Below are 22,565 nucleotides of genomic sequence, written 5' to 3'. Positions count from 1 at the left end.
AGCAGATCCCAGAATGGTCTCCGACTTCTATGACACTTACCTACCATAGTAGGATACATCAAAGTAACCTACCAAGGAATACTATGCCTTCCTAGTAGTCCACAGCCTTGTGGATTGATGGTCTTATAAACGCTGCTTGGCATGTGTCATAATCCAGAGCTATGTTGGACAAACTGCAAGTTGAGGCAATTCATTATGATTCATATTCTCGCAGTTATTGGCTGGGCTATCTTCCTGATAATCTCAACATGCATTAGGGGCAGCTAGGTTTACAGTATAGAAGCACCAATATAGCCGAGGTATATCGTCAGATCACGTCTTTCCAACTTTCCTCTTTCGTGCGGTGTCAAAGATAGTATATACCAAACCCTAATGCTTCAGGCATAACATTCGAGATCGAGCCTCTATACCAGAGAACATGAATATCAATCATAGTAAACGATTGAAACAATATATTTTCCCGGCAAAACACCACCATGCAATCCATAATACTATCCATCCAGCGTCCAGCACCAGATGCCAATCCCAAAGTACAAAGCAACACCATACCATAATACAATACACTACTCATCCATCTGCCACTGATAATCCAGCGCCTCCAACCTCCCCTTCCGACTCCTAGCCAAAAACCACTCCTTCTCGAACCCATTCCCCCGATCCACCCCATCCCACCGATGTCCAGGACGAATGCCATACCGATTCGGCGCAAACCCCCCCTTATACAACGGCTTGCCCGTCCGACTCGTCCCTCCCTCCTTAACACTCGTCAAGAACTGCGCCGCCGGATCATTCCACCTCAACTTCCCCTTCAACTCATCATTCAGCTCCTCATCCTCCGCCGTCCTCGCCAACGGCATAGCCCTCACATCCCTCAACTGCTGCTTCCTCTCCTCCCTCTCTCTCCTCTGCACATCACCCATCAGCGCCTCCTTGGCCTCCTCCTCCTTCGCCTTCTTCTCCTCCTCCGCCCGTCTCGCCTCCGCCCTCTTCAACGCCACATTAATAATCCGTCCACTCGCATCACGATAAATCGTCTCCTGCGCCTTCTCCCCCAACGCTGACTCCTTATACTTCGCCGCATCCGCCTTCTTCTTCCTCTCCTGCGCAGCGACCATCGCCGCCGTCTGCGCCGCCGTCTGTAATCCCGCCCGCGCCCCGGACTCCATCTTCACCCCTCCATCTTCCTCGTCATCTTCCTCCATCCCCTCCACAACCGGCGCATCATCATCACCACCCCCTTGTTCACGCCGCCGTTCCTCCCTCTCCGCTATCGCATCCGCTAATATCTTATCCGCCGCGTCTTGCTCAGTAGTACCCGGCGTAAGAGTCTTCCACCCGGAGGTCTTCTTCCGTCGGAACTCGCCTGTCCGAGCACCACTGACTATTGACGGCGCGTCCTCGTCATCATTAAGGAGATTGTTGCCCGCGGAGCGGAGATCAGGCGGGTCGTCGTCGGCGATGATGAGACCGGTGGGAGTGGAGTCGGTGGGTTTGGAGCTGTTCTTCTTGCGTTTCTTCTTAGGACGGTCGGGCGCAGGGTCCGCGTTTAGGTAGTTTTTCGCGAGGTAGTCTGCTAGGGAGGACATTTTGCAGTGTGTATGTATAATTTGGGTGGGTGGTAGGTAGGTAGGTAAGTGACGGAGTAAGTGAAAGGTCGGTATCTGATAATCGGACGAGGGATTTTCCGGGTAAGCTAGCTAACTGCAACTAACTTACCCCAGTGATGTAGTTTATGCCTTAGGCATGAATGTAATATATACCACCTTCATCCACTCTCATTCATACATACACACCCACATTCATATATAATATAAATGAAATAAAAGAAATGAAATAGCAAGATGCCCCGCACCGACGAAGCCGACCACTTCATCAACGCCGTCTACTCCGCCGTACAAGAGATCCCTCGCGGAAGGGTAACAACCTACGGCCATATCGCGACGTTATTAGGATATCGTATGATCCCACATCCTCCCATCTACTAAATCTACATATTAATGATATTCTATTCTGGGGGAAATCAAGCGAAGCGCCCCCGCCAAGTAGGAATCAGCCTGAAACATCTCCCCGCCGCAGAAACAGACAACTATTTCCATTCGGGAAATGTGCCCTGGCAGAGGGTTATTAATTCCAAGGGGATGATTTCGCATCGGTCTGTCATATCTCTTCCTCTCCCTCTTTGACATCTTTTGGGGGGCGGAGGTGGTGGTGTATTGGCGATACTGATATGTGTGTGTACTGTAGAGAGCCAGGGAGTGCGGAGCGACAGGCGGAAGCGTTACGCGGGGAAGGGGTGGAGGTGGAGGAGGATAGTATGGGGGAGTGGTATGTGGATTTTGGACGGTATGGGTGGTTTCCGGATGTTTTGCCTAGTGAAATTACTAGTGATGATGATGAGGGTAGTAGGTAGGCTACGCAGATGGATTCTCAAGTGAACAGTGACTTCCATTCATGCACACAGTATCTACAGTTCCCCTCGGATAGATCCCATTTTCGGCCCATGCTTCCCCCCATCAGATCAGCAGTGGGAGCATGTATCAAACATGGCACCAGACACGGACAAGGAAATAAGTAGGATAGGATGGTAAGCTCGCGACTCTATAAGTGGAAAAGTTGAGAGAGAAATCGGACAGAAAGAGAAAAAGGTCGGGGAGGGCAGTGCGCATGCAAGCATCATGTTCAAGGCAATCATAAACATCCAGTGAACGGGCCAACGCAGCCAAAAAGAAATGGTAGTAGAGTATAAAGAGGTCCGCCGCACGGTAACAGAAACAAGGAAACTCGTCACCCGACTCGGCTGACGCTTGTGGTCAGGAGTCCTCATGCCTAAATGTACTTTTGTTTATCTCCGTTTCACTTCCATCGCCCATCCGTCAATGCCCTCGCCGCGGCTGCCGGGCGTTATGCCCAGATCAATCCCGTCCATACCGGGTGTATCCCGCATCCATTCATGGGATGCCATGCCGCCGGCATTGGCGCGCCGCTCCGGGGACACTTCGAGCATGGGCAGCAGGAACTCGCTGATGCGCATGCTCTCCTCGACCGAGAAATGATACTTCTCCCGCAGCACATCCGGCAGGGCCCAGTGGCGTAACCGGTGGATGTTGCGCAGTTCGCCTTTGCGGTTGAAAATCTCCTGCGACCACTTGCCCGAGAGACAGAGAGACTTCGGGAACGGTCCCAGAAGCTCAATGATCTGCGCGATGTGATCGTCATCTTTACCATACTTGGTACCTGATTGCGGATCGAAAAGATAGTCGCCAGTGATGAGTTCGAATACCTGCAGCAATTGATTAGACTCTACACGACCGACCGGGTTTATCGGACATACCATGCAAGCCATACTCCAAATGTCTGTGCTCGCGCCCCATTTCGAGCCCAGGATCACTTCCGGCGAACGGTACTGTCGCGTTTGGATGTCGTTGGTGAAATGATGGCCGACCCAGCAGGCATTGCCCAAATCGGCAATTTTCACGGAGATTATATCACATTCCGGCTCTTGCTCTTCGCTCGACTGAGACTTGTCGAGCGAAATGCCCGATACCTCCCGTTCCAGCAAATCACTGTAATCATTAGCCATATCCCTCACGCAAGAGAAGATAACCTACGCAGTCTTTTCCCGTTGCTTCTGCTTCTCATCATCGTCCTTGATTCCGAGCATCTCCTTCATCGATGTACTTTCTGCATTGGGAGTCACTAGACCAGTCAGCAATTTCGTAGCAATGATGAGGCGACGATACATACCAGACGACTCGCTGACCATCTGACTAAGACTGCTGTGGGAGTTTTGCGAACTGTGCTTGAAGTCGAAGCTGGTATTGAGCGGACTCGGCAGCGGTTGACTCCCAGTGATCAGGGTCCGGCGCCGTCGCCGACCATTGCGATTGTCTTCCTTCTGCTCCTTCTTCGCCTCTTCTTTGACGTATGTCTTCACGATCTGCTCCACGTCGCCGATCTCGATCAGCACGTTCTCCGGCTTCAGATCCGTGTGGATGATACCACATTCCCGATGAAGGTAGTCCAATCCAAGCAGCACTTGTTTTGTGATCTGTTTCACCAAGGCCATGGGAATACCGCGGTGGTTCCATCGCTTGATCAACCCGAGCAAATTTTCTCCCAGCACTTCAAACACCATACACACATGGACTCCGTTGGGGCCCTTGTGCTCAAACGAGTCCAGCAGACTGACGACATGTTTGCGACCGGGGTGAGCGGGTTTGGCTTGGACGATGCGGTTCAACAGCTTGATTTCATCGATGGCGGTTTCGGTGTAGTGGGCAGCGGAACGGACGACCTTGAGGGCGACATGCTTCCCAGTTGTGGTATCGCGGGACAACCAGACAGTCGAAAAGTGACCCCACCCTAGCTTGCGCACGACCACATATCGACCATTGTTGTAGGTTTCACCGACGGAGACCGGGTGGTAACCACCCTTGCAGTAGTCTTCCGAGTCCTCTTCCTCTGCGGTGGTCTCGAGTTCTTCGCCAGAGGATGAAGAGGACGAGCGCGATGGTGGGACGCCGTATGCGGGAACCCTGCCACTCATGGCGGTTAGAAAGAATCAGGATGTGGCGGGGAAAACCAAAAGAAAGAGAAAGGCGGACGGAAGGGGGCAAAGAAAACACGGGCAAGCAGGGAAAAGGAATCTAGAAAAAGAAAGAAAGGGTAAAAGCCATACCCCTCAGTAGTGGTGGAGGATGTGGTGGTGGTGGTGGTCGCTGGGTCGACTCCAAGCGTGGCGGCTTCGTTGGTGACGATCGGCTTTAAGTCGGTCCCTTTTCTTCTCTTCTTACCGCCATTGCCATTGGTAGCGGAGGCAGCGACACTACTCGCCATTTGCTTCCCTTTATTGAGAACGGCCTTGGTGATATCAACCCCATCCATGATGCCAAAGAATTGCGACCGATTCGGATCGGAAAGTAAGTTGGGGGTCAAAAAAAGGGAGATGCAGAGCCGAAGGAGTGGATGGCGGGCGTCTCGTAGCGACAGGATTCAGCTGGAGTAAGTAAATGCAGTTGGTGGTGGCCGGCGGCGGCGACAGCGGAGGAGAAGGCGGGTTGGCGCTGGACTGGTTTGGTTTGGCCGGCTTTTGGTTGTGCGAATCTGAGGGGTTGGTTTGGGTTCAGCAGCGCCCACAAAAACGCCAATGCCAGAAGCAGCAGCAGACACTCACCTGAGGAGGGGGAATCGGGGATAAGAGTATAGGAGATTGTGCACCGAGAGGATGGTGGTGGTGTTCACAATCGAGTAATTTCAAAGAATGGCCAACATGGACTCCAGAACATGGAAATGAAAGCCTAATACTACTATGAAACCAGTGCAGATGACTGGGGCTGGGCGGATGACGCAAACGATATAGACGGGGCGATTGAACACGATGGATGGAGCAGGAAGAGCAATGCAACGAGGGGCTGATCACTACTCGTAGATCCGGTAAATCTCACAACCCTTGAATTTCACCCAGTTGGAAGTCCAAAGGGAGGATAGAGGAGAAGGACCACAGGAATGGATAGTAGAAGGGACGTGAAAGATCGATGATGGAGATCGACAAGGAATGTCCGCAAGCGTAGATGAAGAGAAGAAGACGAAGAAGAGTTAGTTGTTGACCACCCACGCATGTGGCAAATCATGAATGGGCTATGGATCGATTCACCCGGTTGGGCCTGAGTAAAGTCTTCAGGCTCGAGTTTATACATCGGTCAACGTTGGGGGACCTCATGCTTTAGGAAGAGATGCTCTTTGGGCTGGACAATGGACTTGAACCGTTGAAAGGGACAAAACAGTGTCATCCGAGGGATAGATGGATGGAGGGCAAGGAGGAGAGAGGTTTCATTGTCTGTCTACATCCCCAGCCCGGGCTACGGTGTAATAAACGGGTACGGAAACAGAGACAAGACACTACTACAACCCGCACTTCGTCCTACATGGATTCAGGCACCTTATGACACTTTCACATATGAAGGAGTATGCGCGTGGCATGGATGCGATCGAGGGAAAAACGTGGAGCAGCAGTCTGGGGGGAATTTACCGATGCTGGAAGGGATAGCGACCGGCATGAGACACGAGCGAGAGGCAAAGTACCATCAATCAATCAATCCATCCTCTCTGTCTGACTGGAGTGGGACACAGGATCTAGACTTGATGTCACTTTCACGGCCCAGTGGATAAGCGTCCGATCGCCTTGCTCCAGCCGAGTCCCGGAGGAGGAAAGACAGGAAGATGCGAGACTACTTGCTTAGTGTCCGTCTTGTCCAGCTTTCTTTTGCGGAGTCGATGATTCATTTTGCTGGCTCGGTCTTTTTCTGTCTTTCTGTCTTTTTCTGTTCCCCCTCCGTCGTGCACGTGATGTCCCCTTGCACCTGACTTCAACCCATCCGACTCGATGGCCTGAAACTGATTCAGGAAACATCCATAATAATTTCCTCCCTGTGGTACTACAAATCGAGACTAAGACTTGTATACTACCGTCTGAGACACTGATAACGCGTCACCGTTGGGGCCATATCTTACTCCATATTTTTTGTAGGGAATTCGATAAGACAAGATATTATTATCAAAAGATACTATTGCAGGAACTATTCCATTACTTCGTAAACTGTACCTGGGAAAAACCCACCACCACCCAATCGATCCCAAGCAAATTGGCTGTGCCAGTGCAAATGCTCTGATTGGTGCCGGCAACTCCCCACCTCCGCCCAGCAGCGCATGAATCCACGTTAAGCTGCTTCAATCACCTGAACCTATGCCAACAACCACCACCACCACCACCACTACTACTACTACTACTACTACTACTACTACTACTACTATGGAATAACCACATACTATTCTTCTCTTCTCTCCTCCTTCACCTATACTTCCTTCCTCCTCCCTCCTAATACCAAAATAACTCCACCATGTCCACCCCCTTCCATCGCCGTTCGTTCCCCGACTACTTCCTCTCATCACCTCTAGCAACTCTCATCTATCCTCTCCATCAACTCCTCAACCACCTCCGCGGTCCTCCTCACCTCCCACCCCCAAACGCCCGTCCCATCCGCGTCGTCTGCATCTCCGACACCCACACCCTCGAATACCCCGACATCCCCGACGGCGATCTCCTCATCCACGCCGGCGACCTCTGCAACGATGGCAGCGCCCGCGAAATCCAAGCCGCCGTGAACTGGCTGCGCAGTCTCCCTCACCCGCATAAAGTCGTCATCTGCGGCAACCACGACAGCTACTTCGACCCGCGATCGCGTCTCCCCGAAGACCGCAGCGATGCCTCACCTCAAAACAACACTTCCTCCTCCACATACGCCACCATCTCCTCCTCAACCGCCTCCCTCCGCTCCCTAGACGACTACCTAACCGACGACCCTCATCCCCGCATCGACTGGGGCGACAACGACGACATCCACTACCTCCAACACTCCTCCATCACCCTCACCTTCCCACCTACCACCACCTCAAGCATAACGAGCACCACCCCCCTCCGCCCCCGCACCCTAACCATCTACGGCGCGCCCCAAGTCCCCGCCATCGTGCCCTTCGGCCCCGAACACGCCTTCACCTACCCCCCACACCACGACGCCTGGTCCAACACCATCCCCCTCTCCACCGACATCCTCGTCACCCACACACCCCCACAATCACGCCTCGACCTCTCCCCCGTCTACTCCGCCGGCTGCCCGTTCCTCCTCTCCGAGCTCTGGCGCGTGCGCCCCGCCCTGCACGTCTTCGGCCACGTGCACGCCGCCTACGGCATCGAGCGCGTCTTCTACGATGAGGCCCAGCGCGCGTGGGAGCGACTCTGCGCGTCGAGGAAATCCCGCGCCCGTCTGTCGAGGTTCAGCTCCCTGTTCGGGTTCCTCCGCGATCTGTTCGATCTCTCGGGCTTGGTGGATTCGGCAAGAGTGGTGATGTATGGTGTTTTGGGGGTAGTTTGGGCCAGGGTTTGGGGTGGGGAGAATAGAGATGCGGGGTGGGTGGTTAATGCGGCTTGTATGTATAGGGATTCTGGGGTGTTGAGGAATAAGCCGCAGGTTGTGGTTTTGTAGGTTGGTTGCTCCATCACTGGTTTCAGTGGTTTGGTGGGGGGTAATGGGATATGGTATTATTCTCCATGTCGACATGTCGAATTTCCTTGTATATAGGGAAGAGTCTAGAAGTGAGAGGCCTGGGGTATGTGGTTGCAGTAACTGATGAGAAAGGATGCAGAGGGATGATGGTATCTATTGTAAATAATTGCCGGATGAGACTCGGCCGACTTAAGAGAATCATTCCAAGATGCTGGTTTCATGAATACGAATGTCTTACTACTATAATTTCCATATGTAAACAAACCCAAAAATGTACAGTCTTGTTTATAGGCTAAAACGGGGGGTATATAGTATATACACAAAATGCAGTGATGTATATGTATCAAATCTGCAATGAAAAAGAGCAAGAAACACGAAAACACAAATGCTCTATGCAAACAATCACAGCTTCGCCTTCTCGCTGAACCGAGGCGCCTGGAGAGGATCATAAGCACCCGAGGTGAGAGTATCCGACGGCACAGTGGCATGATGACCGCCCACCAGGCCCCGCACGTCAATCAGACTCGGGTTCAATTCGTCGATCTTGGTGGCGCCGATCAGACGCATGTTCATCTCCATCTCATCCTTGAGGAGCTGCATGGCGCGTTCCACGCCGGGCTGGCCGTACGCCGACATGGCGTACAGGAAGGGGCGGCCAATGCCCACGCCCTTGGCGCCGAGGCAGAGGGCCTTCAGCATGTCGGTGGCGCGACGGATCCCGCCGTCAATGTAGATCTCGATCTTATTCTCCCAGCCGCGCTCGCGGAGGATGGGCATGACCTCGGCGAGGACTTCGATGGCGGAGCGGGCAAACTCGAGCTGGCGACCGCCGTGGTTGGAGAGGACGACACCCTGCACGCCCATTTCGACGGCGCGGAGGACATCCTCGACGCACTGGACACCCTTGAGGAGGATGGGCATCTTGGTGATGGATTGGAACCAGGGGATGTCCTTCCAGGACAGAGCGGGGTCGATGAAGGAGGAGATGGCGCGGGCGGCGCCCTGGGAGCGGTCGACGGAGCTACCGCCGCTGGCCTGTACGTTGGAGCCGACGTCGGAGAACTTGGACCGCATGTCCTTCTCACGACGGCCGAGTTGAGGGGCATCGACGGTGATGAAGAGACCCTTGCAGCCGCGGGCTTCGGCGTGCTGGACAATGCGTTTGGTGATGTTGCGGTCCTTGTTCACGTAAAGCTGGAGCCATTGAACCTGGTCGCCCTGGCGGGCATCGACGATCTCGTCGAAGGAGCAGGAGGCCAATGTGGGAATCATCTGGATGACATCGTGGGAGTGTGCGGCACGGGTGAGCACGACTTCACCCTCTGGGTTGCCCAGCTTTCCGAGGGCGGTTGCGGTCACGTAGAAAGGCACTGATACCTTGGTACCGAGCATGGTTGTGGAGAAATCGACGTGCTCGACGTCAACGAGAACCCGGGGGCGGAACCAAATCTTGTGGAAGGCAGAGTGGTTTTCCCGCATAGTCTAGATAGGCTTGTGGTTAGTGTATGCTGGTGGAGGACGAATAAGACATGACCTACAATTTCATCGTCTGCACCGCTAGAATAGTAGGCCCATGCGGTTTTCTTCATCACGCTGCGGGCAACGGTCTCAAAGTCCATCAGGTTGTAGCAAGCCGCCAAGGAAGGCATGCACTTGATGCGCTCCTGGCGCGCCTCCTCCTCGGGATCGGCAGTCTTCTCCTCTTGTTCGACGGTGGTCATGTCAACTTCACCGAGATGCTTGGAAGAATCGAGGTATTTGTCGAGGGTATCGGGCGGGTGGATGGGGTCGAACTCCTCGGTCGCATCCTTGCCGGCATACTTGAGGATAATCTTTTGGCCACCCGGGTGCTCTGGATAATGTCAGTAACAGAGACATATAGTAGTGGTGAGGACTATCTACATACCTGGCAGAAATTCGGTCACATCGTAGGCCTTTCCATGGACAATGACCCAGCACGAGTCCTTGGAGTTGTGTTCGGCGACAGCAGCGCCTGTGAGCTTGCCTTTACTCATAGTGGCGTGGTAGGGTGGGATGGAGGTGATCGGAGAGGCAGAAGATTGAGGGGAGAGAAGAGAAAGGGTGTGAGAACAAGAACTGCAGGGAAGAAGGAGAGGAGATCGAAGATGTATATGAAGGAAAAGACGTATCGCCCGAGAGAGGAAGAAAGAGAGAGTAGGAGGAAAGATGAATTAATTGTTGGAAATGCAACCAAACCAGACCTCGGGTTAATGGGGAGCGAAAGCCTATGGAGCGGCGGGCACAGAAAATCGGCAGGCGGTCGTTGGTCGATCGCGTTAAGCTCAAGAAGGCGGGGGGAACCAGAACCGTTCAATCCCTTTGCTTCGGGTGACTGCGCGCTTTTTCTCGGCCGACTGCTTTCGGTCAGGGACCACCTCGGCTGTTTGGCAACCTTTATCTACGCTGGCCATCGTGTCGGCAGTTCGGAGGTTTTGATGAACCGTATGAATTATTTCTTGGTTTGCCTGTGAGCGATTTGTTCAATCAGGGTAATATGTTAAGTGGTCAGGAAGAGACTTGATCTGGAATGACGCTTGAGTCCAAATTATGCACAACCTAGGGAATCGAGCCTAGCGCAGGATAAAGGCAACGGCGGCTTCTACGAGTAGCACTTACAGCATTAATAATACGATGATCTTGATGGCATTCAGGATATCAGTCTAAATTGCGCGTATCTGGACCTCGATATATCAATATGCAAAGAGAAATTTCAAGCTGGACAAGATTGTACAACGGTGGCGCACACTGAAGGTCAAACTGTATAACCCTTTGATAGTAAAATTATGATTATAGTCACAGGCAACCTGAGCCAATAGTAGAAAATTGCTGAGGATATTGGGTATTACTAGATGTTGGCTGCATGAATACAGCATCATGTTCTTCCCTAAAGAACTTATTCTCGAAATTCTTCATTGTACACTACTCACCCAAATGTTATAAGATAAATCACATAATTGCAAAATCTCATCCATGTTAAGTATCAACCATCATGCCATCTACTATGCCTCGCCAGCCAAATTTCAAATCCAAACGGAGGGTGCCTGCACCTTTTATCATCAAAAAACAACCAAAGAACAACCAAGCGATGCTCAACACGCTGCAACCATACAAATCACATGCACACAACCCATGCAAATGCCCAGCATAAATGCCAAGCATGAAAGAAATAGCGTCAGAAAACGCACAATGCAAGCAAACAACGCCGCCAAGCTTCATAATGCAGTAAATCAGTCATCATCATGGAAGTCAAATGCAGAACAAATAAGAAACCGAAAACATTCATCGTCATCACATCATCAGAACCAGCAGAAGATAGTAGCTCAGCAACACTGTCCTCCTTTGCGCTTAGGACCCTCCACAATATCTTCCAGTTCATCCCCTACACTACTGGGCGGAAATCCCAACCAGCTGCGGCGTTTGTCCCCGTACCCCAGGCGAAAGCTCCCATTTCCATCGATGTTTCCAGGGGTCAGACATGACGTCGTTCCATCAAAGACTGTCGACGATCGCTGCGATGAACTTGTTCCCGCTTCTCGCTTATTGCGCTGCTCGACCAGCTTCCGAGTTATGACACGAAATACCTCCTCGATACCCTCACCATCCTTGGCGCTAATCTCATGGCAACAATCCCACCCGATATCCTGGCCCCAGAACGCACTACTGCGCTTGCTATCAACGCCTGCAAGGGTGCTCGATGAGTGCCCGCCCAAGCCGGCCGTCGCGGGCGGTGTGGATGCTTGTGTTGGGTAGAGCTGCTCGGCGACGTAGGCGATTGTGCGTTCGAAGGGGACTTTCCGCCGAGAGGGATCAAGGGTAACAATATCGGTCTTTGTTCCGACGACGTGAATCACAATGGGGTCGTCTTCGACGAGGTTCTTCTTCAATTCCGCGAGCCAGCCGGTCATTTCTTGGAAGCTTTGCTCGTCGGTGATGTCGTAACAGAGAAGGCAGGCATTGGCGCCGCGGTAGTAGAGGCGAGAGATGCTCCGGAAACGTTCCTGGCCGGCTGTGTCCCAGATCTGGAGTCGAACGATGGTATCGGAGGCGCTGTCGAGAACGCGTTTGGTCACAAAGGAGGCGCCCACAGTCGAGGCTGTAGCGGAGGGGTTGAAGTCATTCTTGACATAGCGATCGACAAGCGAGGTTTTGCCGACGCCTGGACGGTGTTAGTCGGGTGGAGTCTGGAAGAGGAGAGGAGGGAGAATCTGACCTTGGGCGCCGAGGACAACAATTTTAGCCTCGAGAGAAGAGCTCATGGCGGGGTAGAGGCTAAGGTGGGGTACCCGGAGAGCTGGATTTGCATGTTCCAGCGGATAAATTATCGCTCGGACGGATGAGGACTTCAGGAGGCGTTGTGAACGGGACTTGGTGAAAAAAGAGAAAGAAAAGTTTGGAACAAAGACGAGGAGATGGTTGGGGACGTGGGGAGAAAGACAAGAGGGAAGGAAGGGAAAAAAGGGAGAGAGAGAGAAGGGCAGCGTTGAAAGAGCGAAAACAAGAAAAGGGAGGACGCGGGAACGAGGCTCAAGGAAGAAACAAGTTAACCACAGCCATCCAGCCAAAGCGATGGATTCAAGCCGGCATGACAGGGCAGTGCGCGGATCAGCCGATCACTTACGAACCTCCACCCGATCAGGTGTTCGTCTTATTTGTTTGTCGAGTGAATGTCTCTGAGGGTTAGTGAGGAGAACGAGGACAGGGTAGAGGGGATGGAAGAGGATGAAGGAGGAATCAAATCAGTCACCGATGAAGAATGATTCAGCCCCAGCTGAATCATTCAGCATGATCCTTCTTTGCCCCTTACGTGCTTCCTGGCCTAGCCCCATTGTTTCAGCCACAGACTCTATCAACAGGCTGAAAATCTTATAGCACTTAGTAGTACTTTGTATCTCGTGTTTGTGCTCTCTCACGGCAACCCCGGCTGTCAGGATGTCAGCCATGCATTACCTGGGTTATGACAGGTTGGGTTGAAGCAGGTCTTGCTGTCCACCGACACAATATATTCTCCTTTCAGCCGCAAGTCCCAAGAGTCTGGGTCTGTTCAGGGCACAGGCCACTGGATGGTACCACCGTCCCTAAAGCATTGATAGTGCACAATGGTGGCTTCAGTATCTACTTAATTAGTTCGTCCTGCCTAAGTAATCAGCGACCGTGCACTTGGACCTCCGCTGACGGGCGGCACCTTGCAACTCGCAATACCCAGATGGACCCCATACGATGATTCCGCTTCATATGGATTGCATTTGATTGAATAGATTGAATGGCAGCAACTGAACTTGGTCGATTTGTCTGTCGCATGCTGGATACTTCTTACATGCACTGCTAACATCAGTCTGGATGGAAACATCGGGCGGGGCAATGAAATAGCGAATAATATCATAAGCATATGAAGTCCTTTGCTTTGAGATCAATTCACTTGCCAGGTAAGATAGAAAAGCGACATAAAGATAAAGTATGGGAATTGCGCTTACGAGTCCTGGTCGCCAGCACTCGGAGTAATACATTAGATGGGGTAAAGCATCTTCCGATCTGAACATGTATTTACATAACAACCATAATTTCTGTTATTATAAATCAATGAGCCATCTTTCCTCAGCTAGTATTCAGCTCCGTAGTATATTGTTGTGTTGTGACGAAAGAAGAGTGGTGCCATAAGGTGTGCTTTGATACTAATATTGCCTGATCGGGAAACCACTACTTCATAGAGCACTTACTGTATCTATGTAATGTAAAACAATTCCATTCTTAACTCCGAACATAGATAGCACTATTCAAGTATGTATGTTCCGAATCGCTTTTGGCTCGTTAAATCTCTACTATGTTAGGCAACCTCAATACCTCGCTGAGCTATGACCCACCTCTCGCAAAACAAAGCCAAATGGCAATTAAGCTCAATTGACCCGACTGATGCATACGATCGCACATTTGATTCTGGCAATATATCCATTGAGCCGATCATCAATTGGGTAGTATCGGTTTTTTGTAATTCTATTTGAGGCCAGGAATAATGGAAACGACCGAGGCTTATATAGGACTGATCCCCGCATGCATTGTTAACAACCCAGGGATACTAGCACCAAGACAGATTCTCCAGAAGAAAAATCCGATTGCTTTTCTTAGTTGATTTATGTTGGATTGGATGCGTAGTGAGTATTTAGTACTAATCGTAAGAGACCGATAGTAGAAATAATCCAGTTGCTCCTCATGTTGAGACGGAGCCAATGATGCCGCTGCAATGCGGAAAATATATCCCTCACAATACATTAAGTTATCATGTTGCCCAGCCAGAATCATAATGTGCTCTTGTTGAATTCCATACAACTAAAACATCATGTTCAGTTCACGCTACTACTATCAACTACTTGTTAATCTCTTCTGTTCGATATAAAAATGCAATCAATTAAAACAACCGAATGAGCTCCAAAGCTAAATACACATAATTCAGAAGCATGGATGCTGTCATACTCAATATCATCACATGCACATGCTTGGGGTAGATCATCGCACGATAAGCAGTGTCACCACGCGACAATAGTATGTATCATCGACCATAAATATTACGCCAGTACCCCAGCCTGATTGAAAATAGCTCCGGGGGATGATTGTCAATAATGCGAACTGATTTCACAGGATTTCGACATCGGCTACTGCGTTGATACTACACAAACCTGAGAGGGATGTCTTATCCTGCTAGTGTGTAGATAGACGCTCGTATAGACGCTCGTATACTAGCACAGTTTAATATTTTACCATGTTATAGGCCACGGTAGATATAAATGGACAATTCTGCAGACATAATTCCGTCCACTGATGCATGGACGAATAGACAGATTGGCAGGGATCATGTGGGGGTGAACTTGAATCTGATTGATTGATTGATTGATACGCTTATGTGCTGAGACAGCTACTGAGTTACGTACCTCAGTAAGCTTCTAGGTTAAGCTCTTCGCTACTACGCCGTAAGTGATAGATCATTTTGCATGCAATCCTTCGGGCGGAAAGGGTGGTTTTCGAATCTGGGGTTGTCCTCTGAGTTGTAAATGCCTGAGGCGCAATCAGAACAGCCCAATACGATATTCATCATCCCTCAGTCATGAGCAATTGCATATGGTAAAAGAAAAGAAAACCAAAGACGGTGGGGTAATTGATTGCTCGTCAATGAATTGACCCTGCAGCTGGTCGATGCTTGGTTGCTTGGCATATTCAGATCCTTGCCCTCTATGGCAATATTGTCGGCAACGACAACGACAACAAAACCCCTCTCATTGTTTTGTTATGAGGTCAGACATTGATCTTTGATTCAGATGTCTTTTGGTTGTAGGGTAATATAGACATCTACCATGATGTCAGTCATACTCTTACTTTGTTTAGTGAGAAGGTCGGTTTCAACACTGCTTTGCACCGCTCTCCCTGGTAATCACAGTGTAAATTACAGGGTAAAAACCGCGAAAAACGGCAGCAACACAGCCCTGCTGACGGGTGGATATTCAGGGTTCAGCCGGGAGAAGCCAGCTGGCCAGTAGGACTGGCCCGAGTGGTGGGACGTTTGAGATAGACTCGGTGGCTGTGGATCGTAACCCGATTAGAGACGGGATGGGATCGGACTTGCCTGCCACTGTCACTATGTTTCTGACAGCGCAAGTTGCCGGACCAGGATGAATTTCACTGGTTGCGACAGGAGATGATCCTCATTGGAGGCGGGGGTTATGGTAGTATTCTTCACGGAGAAACTTTGCTGTCTTTGCGACCGGTCTAATGCATGGAGAGTTGGTTAGTATCCTCTGGACCCTGGCGATAATGTGATTGTCGCACGGAGCCCGACGGATTATTTTTCTGCTGGGGAGGGATCGGCAGTGGATGGGGAGAGGAGAGAAAAGAAAAGGAAAAAATTCAAGCGAAACCTTTAGCGAAGATAATGGAAAATCCATGCGAGGGGTCCATCTGAATCAGGGACTGTATTGTCCTCCTACTTTAAGTAAACATCTGAAACTAGCAAGAGGCTGATGCTTTTATCTGCTTCCTTCATACTATGGTTTAAAATAGGACGAGGGCGAGAACAATAACTATTTAGACACTACTCCATCCTCGACAAAGCTTGATCCTTCGCGCCCGAGTCTAGAATGATGACCGAGACTATTTATACCGACAGGTCTGAAACACTTTTGGGATTATTGTTTTACCCGACTCCATAGTAATCTCGCAGTTCATATCCCCGAGTAGGAAGAAGTACTAGTCTAACTGCCTGCTATTTAGGCTACCATGTAAGTAACAAGTCCCGTTCACATACCGTATGTAAGTAAAATATCAACCGTAATTCAAGTAAATGGTAAGAATCCCTGATGATCCCGCCCGGAAACCCACCAATCGGCGCCAAGCGCCCCCCCCAGGGAGATAAGCCTCCAGCGGGCGGGCGTCCGTCAGAGTCAGCAAAGTCGCTCGCTGCCCGTTAATTCAGAGTTTATGAAATTATTTGCATTTCAATTTTCCATCGTTCGGCTGTTCTTTCCTGTACTTCCCATAACCCCGTACCTGGTAACAATCCCGTCGTCGTCTGGTTAATTTCACCAAACCAACCTAAACACTAAACCCCTTCGTCGGATCTTTCTTCCCACGTTGCCTGTTTCTCCTTCTCTCGCTCTCTCTCTTTCGCTTTCGCTTTTCTCCTCCTTCTCCCTCTCTCCCTTCCTTCCTTTCCTCCCTTCCAATCCCATTCGGTAGTCTCAGCCTGGGCTTTTCGCAGGCGCGTTATGAAATGAGACTATCCTACCGGATTGGTGCGGCTGCACTTATCATCCTCGCCATCATCCTCATCAAACGCCACCTCGATCTCGTTCAGGATGATGCGCGCGTTCAGTCCGGCTGGAGTTTCAGCTCCTTCTCCGCCGAATCTGCAGCGGATGGCAGCAGCAGCAGCAGCAACAATGTGAACAGTGGCAACGACGGGGTGTCGACTCCGAAGAACTCGAAACCCATTCTTACCGGCAACGACAAGAGCAACAGCAATGGCAAACCCAAAGGGTCCTCCGACGATTCGGCCGTCTCTCGGCCGCTCTACGAAACCACTCCCATTATCGTCCCGAATGATCGCGTTATCGTCATGGCAAAATTATCCACCGAGGACACCAGCTGGGTGAGCAATGATCTGGCCGAGTACGTATTCTCCTGAACCTCCACCCTCTTTTAAATTAAAACCAAATCTCTAACCATAACGAATCTCCAGATGGCGCAACGTCATATACACCGTCGACGACGTAACCGCATCTCGACACACCCCTAAGAACAAGGGTCGCGAATCCCTCGCCTACCTACAATACATCGTGGACCACTACGACGACCTCCCCAGCACGATCGTCTTCATCCACAGCCACAAAGACGGCTGGCCCGGAGCCTGGCACACCGACACCATGGCCTACAGCAACGTGGATTCCATCCGAGCCTTACAAACCGACTTCGTCCAACGAAACGGCTACGTCAACCTCCGGTGCCAGCAGACGCCCGGCTGTCCCGATGAGATTCGTCCCTTCCGAGACCCCCCGCAATTCGGAAAGACGGCGGAGCGTGTGTACGCGCAGGCGTGGGCGGAACTGTTCAACAACACCGACGTACCGGAAGTGGTTGGAGTAGCGTGCTGCTCGCAATTCGCTGTGTCGAGGGAACAGGTCCTCAAGCGGCCGTTGGAGCACTACACATGGTTCTACGACTGGGTGTTGAATACGGGCTTGTCGGATGATCTGAGTGCGCATGTGATGGAGTATACATGGCATATTATTTTTGGGAAGGATCCGGTCTAGTACGTCCCCTCCCTTTTACTCCAAGACTACTGGAGAAAGCATAATACTAACAAGAAACATAGCTGCCCCGACGCCTATCAATGCTACCAAGACGTCTACGGCAATCCTTATTTCTGGTGATTTCCGTCTAACTGTAAAGAATACCCCTCTTGTTTCTCATGGCTTTGCGGGCCTTTTTTTCTTCTATTATGTTCCTTTCTACATTGTAATCTTTTTTCCTATTTCAATTTCCATGTTTTTGGCTCCGGATCTGACGACTCACGTGCGTAACTTTGGATGTTATGCTTTTTCTTTTTTCTTTTTTGGTCTCGAGGTGTTTAGCTTGTACATGATTGGGAATTTCTTGGTAGAAAAAGTTGTTGACTCGTTGAACAATATACATTATGTGGAATTATCTTTTGAGTGTTATTGTGTCTGGATCGTAGGGTATATTCTATATTCTATATTCTGCATGCATTATGCAGAACTCATAATAGACCATGTAGAAGGAAGAAGAAAAGAAAAGAGGTAGTATCAGATTACTACTACATAATCCACAAATCCATAACTACATCTGCAGTATAAACAACATCCCCCACAAAAACAAAGCAAATAAAATAAATCTACCCCTAGTCTAGTCTATCTTATCATCTACCAAGCCAACCGATCCAACACCCCACCAGGCCACCTCCTCACCCCGGCCTTCCGCAATTCATCCAGGATAAGGATCCCGAGGCCAAAAGCAGCGGGCAGGAAATAATGTTCCGCGGGGACACTACTCGTATCCAGCACCCGCTGCAACGGCGGGATATACAACCAGAAGACGGCCATGGCCAAAGCGAATAATATCGCTGGGAAGAGAAGCAGATTCTGGGTCTGTTTGTTGAAGGCGGGGGGGTGCGAGAAGATGGAGAGACGTCTTGTTCGGACGGCCATGAGGTTGAACCATTGCCTGTTTACCATTTTTTTTTTTTTTTGGTCAGTGGGTAGTTATGGGGGTGTGGGTGGGAAGGGAAGGGTATGCGTACATGACTACGAGATTGATGAAGTAGACGGAGCTTGCTTCGTTGAGTCGGGCATTGAGCCAGTCGGGGTCGATGTTGTTTGGGGTAGCGCCGAATTTGAACCAGAGGGCGGAGAAGGGGATCCCGTTGCGCTCGAGGTACCAGTAGGCCATGGCGAAGGAGGCGATGGTTTCGATCATGCCGAGGATGCCGTAGGCGTGGAAGATTAGTTTCCAGTTCACGAGGCGGTTTTGTTTTGGCTTGCGGGGTGGGCGGAGGAGGACGTCGGCTTCGGGGGCTTCGTAGGCCAGGACGGTTGCGGCGGCGCAGTCGGTGAAGCAACTGTGTAGGAGTTGTATGTGAGTAGGTGTGGGGGGGATGGGGTTGTGTGGCTGCGGTGCTTACCAGATGATAATCATTAGGAAAGAAGAGAGGACTTGAGGAAGACCGAATACAACGCTGGTGAATACGGGCCAGAATTCGGAGAAGGAACCGGCTGGGAGTAGATAGACGATGGTCTTCTTTAGGTTGTCGAACACTACGCGGCCGTATTGCACCGCTTCGACGATGGCTGAGAAGGATTCCATCAATACCATGTCTGATGCTTCGATGGCTATGTCGGAGCCGCTTCCCAGAGCTATTCCGATGTCTGCTGCTTTGAGGGATGGTGCATCGTTGACTCCATCGCCGGTCATGCCGACGATTTCATCCCGAGCGCGGAATTCACGGACGATACGCAGTTTTTGCTCTGGAGTGGTGCGCCAGAAGACTATCTCTTGGTACTGACATAGCTGTTCCCATTGGTGGTCGTTCAAGCTCATGAGTTCAGCCCCGCTAAGTGTGATGGCGGTGGTAGATGGGGTACTAGGTGGCTTCTCATCGTAGTCGGGGAGCCGCTTCAAGGATGAGGCAGTGTCAACTGGTCCGTGAGTGGTGACGATACCGCATTGTCGGGCGATGGCGAGAGCAGTGAGCCCATAATCGCCAGTCACCTATGTGCGTGGTTAGTAGAGAGTTCAGCTTCCAAATGGAATATCTTACCATGAAGATGCGGACTCCCGCGCGCCTCAATGTTCTGACCACGTCTGGAATCTCCTCTCTCGGGGGATCAACGATGCCCACCAGGCCGACAAGAACCAAGCCCGTTTTTGCATGATTCATGACCTCGGATTCGAATTCTCTGGACGAAGGAAGAGGCATGATATCTGAAGCTGGAAGGACTTTACGTGCAAGCAGGATCACGCGTTTGCCTTCGCTGGACCACTGATCCTTGACATATTTGATGTGAGCCAGTATTCTTCCGTCCAGAGGCAGCACGCTTCCATCTGTGTCTACGATCTGTGTGCATCGCTCAATCAGAATGTCGGGTGCGCCCTTTATAGTAAGGAGACTGCAGGTAAATGATCAGCATGGGCAATCACTAGAGAAGGGGTGGACTGACGTATCGTTCCGCTTGAACTGAGCTGATTCAGCTGCGGACATTCCAAGACTCAATCCTGCGGACTCGACGAGACTGAAAGTCCTGATCATAAACTTATTCTTGCTGTTGAATGCCAGTTCGTATGTCTTCCGCCAAGTGCGCCGCAACTCTGCAACAGACCCAAGGCCTTCGGAGAACCTCAAGACGGCCTGGTCAGTTGCATCACCGTGGATTTCCCTCTCATGAAGGGGCTGGCTCATAGACGAGGCATCGAACTCTGCTGCATTGCAGAGGCCGGCAATACCACGAAGCTGATGCAGTCCAGTTTTCCTTCCCTTAATCACCATTTCGTCTCTCGCTAGTTCTGTGCTGAAACGAGACATTGAAAGAGCACAATCGGTGACAGACATCTTGTTCTGTAGCCAGGCAATGTGTTAGGAAGGGCTAGTGACTGATGGCATAGGACTTACCTTTGTTAAAGTTCCAGTCTTGTCGGAACAGATCACCGAAACTGCACCCAATGTCTCGACTGTTTTCAAAGACTTGCACAGGATTTTGTTCTTGCTCATGAGATTGGCTGTAATGGTCAAGTTCGCAGTCAACGCAATTGGCAACCCTTCAGGAATAAAAGCAATTGCAACACTGACACAGTCGACGATGAGTGTTGGAACGTTAATCCAGCCGGGATGGTCGACTCGGAGCCATGTAGCCCTGTAGAGGTTAGCAAATACGAATAGAACTATCAGAAACCGCCTACCAAACAATGATAACGATGATAATCATCGTGAGCATGATGAGAACGATCAACAATACAAAGCGCAAGACTTCCTTCTCGAGGGTAGTCAGTCCTTTCTTGGGCTCGCTTGTCAATTTAGCAATCCGACCAAAGACCGTCGAGTCTCCAGTAGAGACAACGACACCGACTGCACTCCCAGTGACACAATGCGTTCCCTGAAGACCAATGCAGTGGGTTTCAAGGTAATTGTCATCCGTGGAATCGACAGTCCCGTTGACTGGCAGCGACTCGCCTAAGTAATCCATTAGCTCCTGCTGCCAGCACCTCAGGGAGTAGCGTACCAGTCAAAATAGATCGATCAAAGCACACGTCATTGGAGACCTCAACTAAGCGCACGTCTGCAGGTAGCTTGTTTCCCGCTTTGAGATGCACCACATCTCCAGGGACAATATCCGGAGCAGAGACTACCACCAGAGAGCTGTCACGGAGAACAAGACAGCTCTCGGGTAGCATGGCAGTGATTGAGGCCATGACCCTAGAAGAAGACCAGTCTTGCCACGCGTTGAAACCTGCCTGAATGAAGAACACAGCCAGCAGGACAATGGCCAAGGCAAGGTTTGCCGGAGCGGGAGGCTGTCCCAAGGGCTTCCAAGAGATGAACACGAGTATACAGCCGATCAGTAGAATGCCCCCGAAGCCCTTGAAGAAATAGCCAAAGATCTGCCAGAACCATTGGTGTGGTAACGGAGACAGAGCGTTCTTTCCAAACTCACGAACCCGTTGCTGAACCTGATCGTGCGATAGGCCTTGAGAGATGTCGACACGCCATCGTTTCTGTATTTCCTCGGGCGAAACCATGTGCCAGTCGAGATTCGACAGATCTAGAAAGCTATTGTCAACAAGGCCCCGAAGGTATCAACAACTGAGTGGAGGTAGTACCAGTCGCGACATTGCTTTTAGTCTTTGCAGCTTCCGCTCGTTCACGGTCTCTCGCCTCATCGATATCAAATGAACTATCCAAATGATGTCAGAGCTCAATGAACGTTTATCAATACCGAGTGCAGCACTGACACTGTACGATAATGAATTGGCAACGAAAGGGAGGGATCAACGGTCGCTCTTCGTGCGCGACTGCGAGCAGAGCTGTTGGATGCCACTGATGTTGTTCGCGAAAGCTGCAAAGGGTCTCTTCTGGCTGCTACGCCTTTCTCTTCGTCGCCTTCTTGCCAGCGGAGACGAGTCGCTTCGGCATTGAGTGACACGCCTGACTTCGCGTCCATCTTGATGAAGTAGAGGAGCTCAGTTCAGCTGGATCAGGGGAAGACGACACCACGCGAGCGAAGTAGAATGAAACAGAATGGAACGCAAGAAATTTTGGTGTGCGGCAATTTGAACTCCCACTGTGCCCGCCAGCTTTTATAGTTAGAAGTGGAGGCTCGGACTGTCAACCACGCGCAAGGTCTGTGCGGACGCCATGCGAGCTTTGCCTCATGACAGATCGATAGAAACCCCAGGCCGATGACACCTGCGGGTTTTACCAGAACCAGTGGTTGG

At 50.9% G+C, this 22,565-nt stretch overlaps 8 protein-coding genes across 8 annotated transcripts; 3 read left to right on the top strand and 5 right to left on the bottom strand.

Annotated features, from left to right (window-relative positions):
* Positions 1 to 235: 235 nt before the first annotated feature.
* cwc26 (putative cell cycle control protein (Cwf26)) lies at positions 236 to 1,675 on the bottom strand. The gene has a single exon (XM_025661055.1). It carries the CDS (start codon positions 1,584 to 1,586, stop codon positions 564 to 566), a length of 1,023 nt encoding a protein of 340 aa, XP_025510979.1. The 5' UTR covers positions 1,587 to 1,675; the 3' UTR covers positions 236 to 563.
* A 39-nt stretch (positions 1,676 to 1,714) lies between these two features.
* On the top strand, positions 1,715 to 2,656 carry BO85DRAFT_164007 (MGMT family protein). Its single transcript, XM_025654251.1, has 3 exons — positions 1,715 to 1,956; positions 2,026 to 2,152; positions 2,245 to 2,656. Exons 1-3 carry the CDS (start codon positions 1,842 to 1,844, stop codon positions 2,408 to 2,410), a joined length of 408 nt encoding a protein of 135 aa, XP_025510978.1. The 5' UTR covers positions 1,715 to 1,841; the 3' UTR covers positions 2,411 to 2,656.
* A 52-nt stretch (positions 2,657 to 2,708) lies between these two features.
* On the bottom strand, positions 2,709 to 5,205 carry BO85DRAFT_164017 (serine/threonine-protein kinase). Its single transcript, XM_025654252.1, has 6 exons — positions 5,174 to 5,205; positions 4,679 to 5,103; positions 3,745 to 4,535; positions 3,609 to 3,696; positions 3,332 to 3,563; positions 2,709 to 3,280 (listed from the first exon to the last, which is right to left on the bottom strand). Exons 2-6 carry the CDS (start codon positions 4,882 to 4,884, stop codon positions 2,843 to 2,845), a joined length of 1,755 nt encoding a protein of 584 aa, XP_025510977.1. The 5' UTR covers positions 4,885 to 5,103; positions 5,174 to 5,205; the 3' UTR covers positions 2,709 to 2,842.
* Positions 5,206 to 6,752: 1,547 nt separating this feature from the next.
* BO85DRAFT_453445 (metallophosphatase domain-containing protein) lies at positions 6,753 to 8,303 on the top strand. The gene has a single exon (XM_025661054.1). It carries the CDS (start codon positions 6,897 to 6,899, stop codon positions 8,037 to 8,039), a length of 1,143 nt encoding a protein of 380 aa, XP_025510976.1. The 5' UTR covers positions 6,753 to 6,896; the 3' UTR covers positions 8,040 to 8,303.
* A 14-nt stretch (positions 8,304 to 8,317) lies between these two features.
* Positions 8,318 to 10,435, bottom strand: BO85DRAFT_406577 (L-lactate dehydrogenase (cytochrome)). Its single transcript, XM_025657337.1, has 3 exons — positions 9,967 to 10,435; positions 9,599 to 9,912; positions 8,318 to 9,542 (listed from the first exon to the last, which is right to left on the bottom strand). Exons 1-3 carry the CDS (start codon positions 10,073 to 10,075, stop codon positions 8,463 to 8,465), a joined length of 1,503 nt encoding a protein of 500 aa, XP_025510975.1. The 5' UTR covers positions 10,076 to 10,435; the 3' UTR covers positions 8,318 to 8,462.
* Positions 10,436 to 11,315: 880 nt separating this feature from the next.
* BO85DRAFT_163966 (Rab family GTPase) lies at positions 11,316 to 12,577 on the bottom strand. The gene is made up of 2 exons (XM_025654250.1): positions 12,292 to 12,577; positions 11,316 to 12,237 (listed from the first exon to the last, which is right to left on the bottom strand). The coding sequence occupies exons 1-2, from the start codon at positions 12,335 to 12,337 to the stop codon at positions 11,402 to 11,404; spliced, it is 882 nt and encodes a 293-aa protein (XP_025510974.1). The 5' UTR covers positions 12,338 to 12,577; the 3' UTR covers positions 11,316 to 11,401.
* A 4,160-nt stretch (positions 12,578 to 16,737) lies between these two features.
* BO85DRAFT_163932 (DUF3431 domain-containing protein) lies at positions 16,738 to 18,044 on the top strand. The gene is made up of 3 exons (XM_025654249.1): positions 16,738 to 17,231; positions 17,302 to 17,871; positions 17,935 to 18,044. The coding sequence occupies exons 1-3, from the start codon at positions 16,834 to 16,836 to the stop codon at positions 17,990 to 17,992; spliced, it is 1,026 nt and encodes a 341-aa protein (XP_025510973.1). The 5' UTR covers positions 16,738 to 16,833; the 3' UTR covers positions 17,993 to 18,044.
* A 323-nt stretch (positions 18,045 to 18,367) lies between these two features.
* BO85DRAFT_430187 (cation-translocating P-type ATPase) lies at positions 18,368 to 22,389 on the bottom strand. The gene is made up of 10 exons (XM_025658282.1): positions 22,083 to 22,389; positions 21,951 to 22,024; positions 21,353 to 21,892; positions 21,033 to 21,303; positions 20,746 to 20,986; positions 20,297 to 20,691; positions 19,897 to 20,245; positions 19,261 to 19,847; positions 18,880 to 19,197; positions 18,368 to 18,803 (listed from the first exon to the last, which is right to left on the bottom strand). The coding sequence occupies exons 1-10, from the start codon at positions 22,289 to 22,291 to the stop codon at positions 18,503 to 18,505; spliced, it is 3,285 nt and encodes a 1,094-aa protein (XP_025510972.1). The 5' UTR covers positions 22,292 to 22,389; the 3' UTR covers positions 18,368 to 18,502.
* Positions 22,390 to 22,565: the final 176 nt, after the last annotated feature.

The sequence above is a fragment of the Aspergillus piperis genome (assembly GCF_003184755.1).
Source record: "Aspergillus piperis CBS 112811 unplaced genomic scaffold BO85scaffold_26, whole genome shotgun sequence".
Lineage (NCBI taxonomy): Eukaryota > Fungi > Ascomycota > Eurotiomycetes > Eurotiales > Aspergillaceae > Aspergillus > Aspergillus piperis.
Note: the sequence above shows the minus strand (reverse complement) of the source record. Positions and strands in the feature narration are given on the sequence as shown.

Coding starts and splice junctions, on each gene's coding strand:
- cwc26 (XM_025661055.1), bottom strand. CDS start 1,586: ATGTCCTCCCTAGCAGACTACCTCGCGAAAAACTACCTAAACGCGGAC.
- BO85DRAFT_164007 (XM_025654251.1), top strand. CDS start 1,842: ATGCCCCGCACCGACGAAGCCGACCACTTCATCAACGCCGTCTACTCC. Junction 1,957..2,025: donor CGCGACGTTATTAGGATATC/GTATGATCCCAC, acceptor GGGGAAATCAAG/CGAAGCGCCCCCGCCAAGTA. Junction 2,153..2,244: donor AAGGGGATGATTTCGCATCG/GTCTGTCATATC, acceptor TGTGTACTGTAG/AGAGCCAGGGAGTGCGGAGC.
- BO85DRAFT_164017 (XM_025654252.1), bottom strand. CDS start 4,884: ATGGATGGGGTTGATATCACCAAGGCCGTTCTCAATAAAGGGAAGCAA. Junction 4,536..4,678: donor TCCTCCACCACTACTGAGGG/GTATGGCTTTTA, acceptor CATGAGTGGCAG/GGTTCCCGCATACGGCGTCC. Junction 3,697..3,744: donor GATGGTCAGCGAGTCGTCTG/GTATGTATCGTC, acceptor TGACTGGTCTAG/TGACTCCCAATGCAGAAAGT.
- BO85DRAFT_453445 (XM_025661054.1), top strand. CDS start 6,897: ATGTCCACCCCCTTCCATCGCCGTTCGTTCCCCGACTACTTCCTCTCA.
- BO85DRAFT_406577 (XM_025657337.1), bottom strand. CDS start 10,075: ATGAGTAAAGGCAAGCTCACAGGCGCTGCTGTCGCCGAACACAACTCC. Junction 9,913..9,966: donor TGTGACCGAATTTCTGCCAG/GTATGTAGATAG, acceptor GACATTATCCAG/AGCACCCGGGTGGCCAAAAG. Junction 9,543..9,598: donor GCGGTGCAGACGATGAAATT/GTAGGTCATGTC, acceptor AAGCCTATCTAG/ACTATGCGGGAAAACCACTC.
- BO85DRAFT_163966 (XM_025654250.1), bottom strand. CDS start 12,337: ATGAGCTCTTCTCTCGAGGCTAAAATTGTTGTCCTCGGCGCCCAAG. Junction 12,238..12,291: donor TGTTGTCCTCGGCGCCCAAG/GTCAGATTCTCC, acceptor AACACCGTCCAG/GCGTCGGCAAAACCTCGCTT.
- BO85DRAFT_163932 (XM_025654249.1), top strand. CDS start 16,834: ATGAGACTATCCTACCGGATTGGTGCGGCTGCACTTATCATCCTCGCC. Junction 17,232..17,301: donor GTGAGCAATGATCTGGCCGA/GTACGTATTCTC, acceptor ACGAATCTCCAG/ATGGCGCAACGTCATATACA. Junction 17,872..17,934: donor TTTGGGAAGGATCCGGTCTA/GTACGTCCCCTC, acceptor CAAGAAACATAG/CTGCCCCGACGCCTATCAAT.
- BO85DRAFT_430187 (XM_025658282.1), bottom strand. CDS start 22,291: ATGGACGCGAAGTCAGGCGTGTCACTCAATGCCGAAGCGACTCGTCTC. Junction 21,893..21,950: donor TAAAAGCAATGTCGCGACTG/GTACTACCTCCA, acceptor ATAGCTTTCTAG/ATCTGTCGAATCTCGACTGG. Junction 19,198..19,260: donor TTCCTAATGATTATCATCTG/GTAAGCACCGCA, acceptor ACTCCTACACAG/TTGCTTCACCGACTGCGCCG.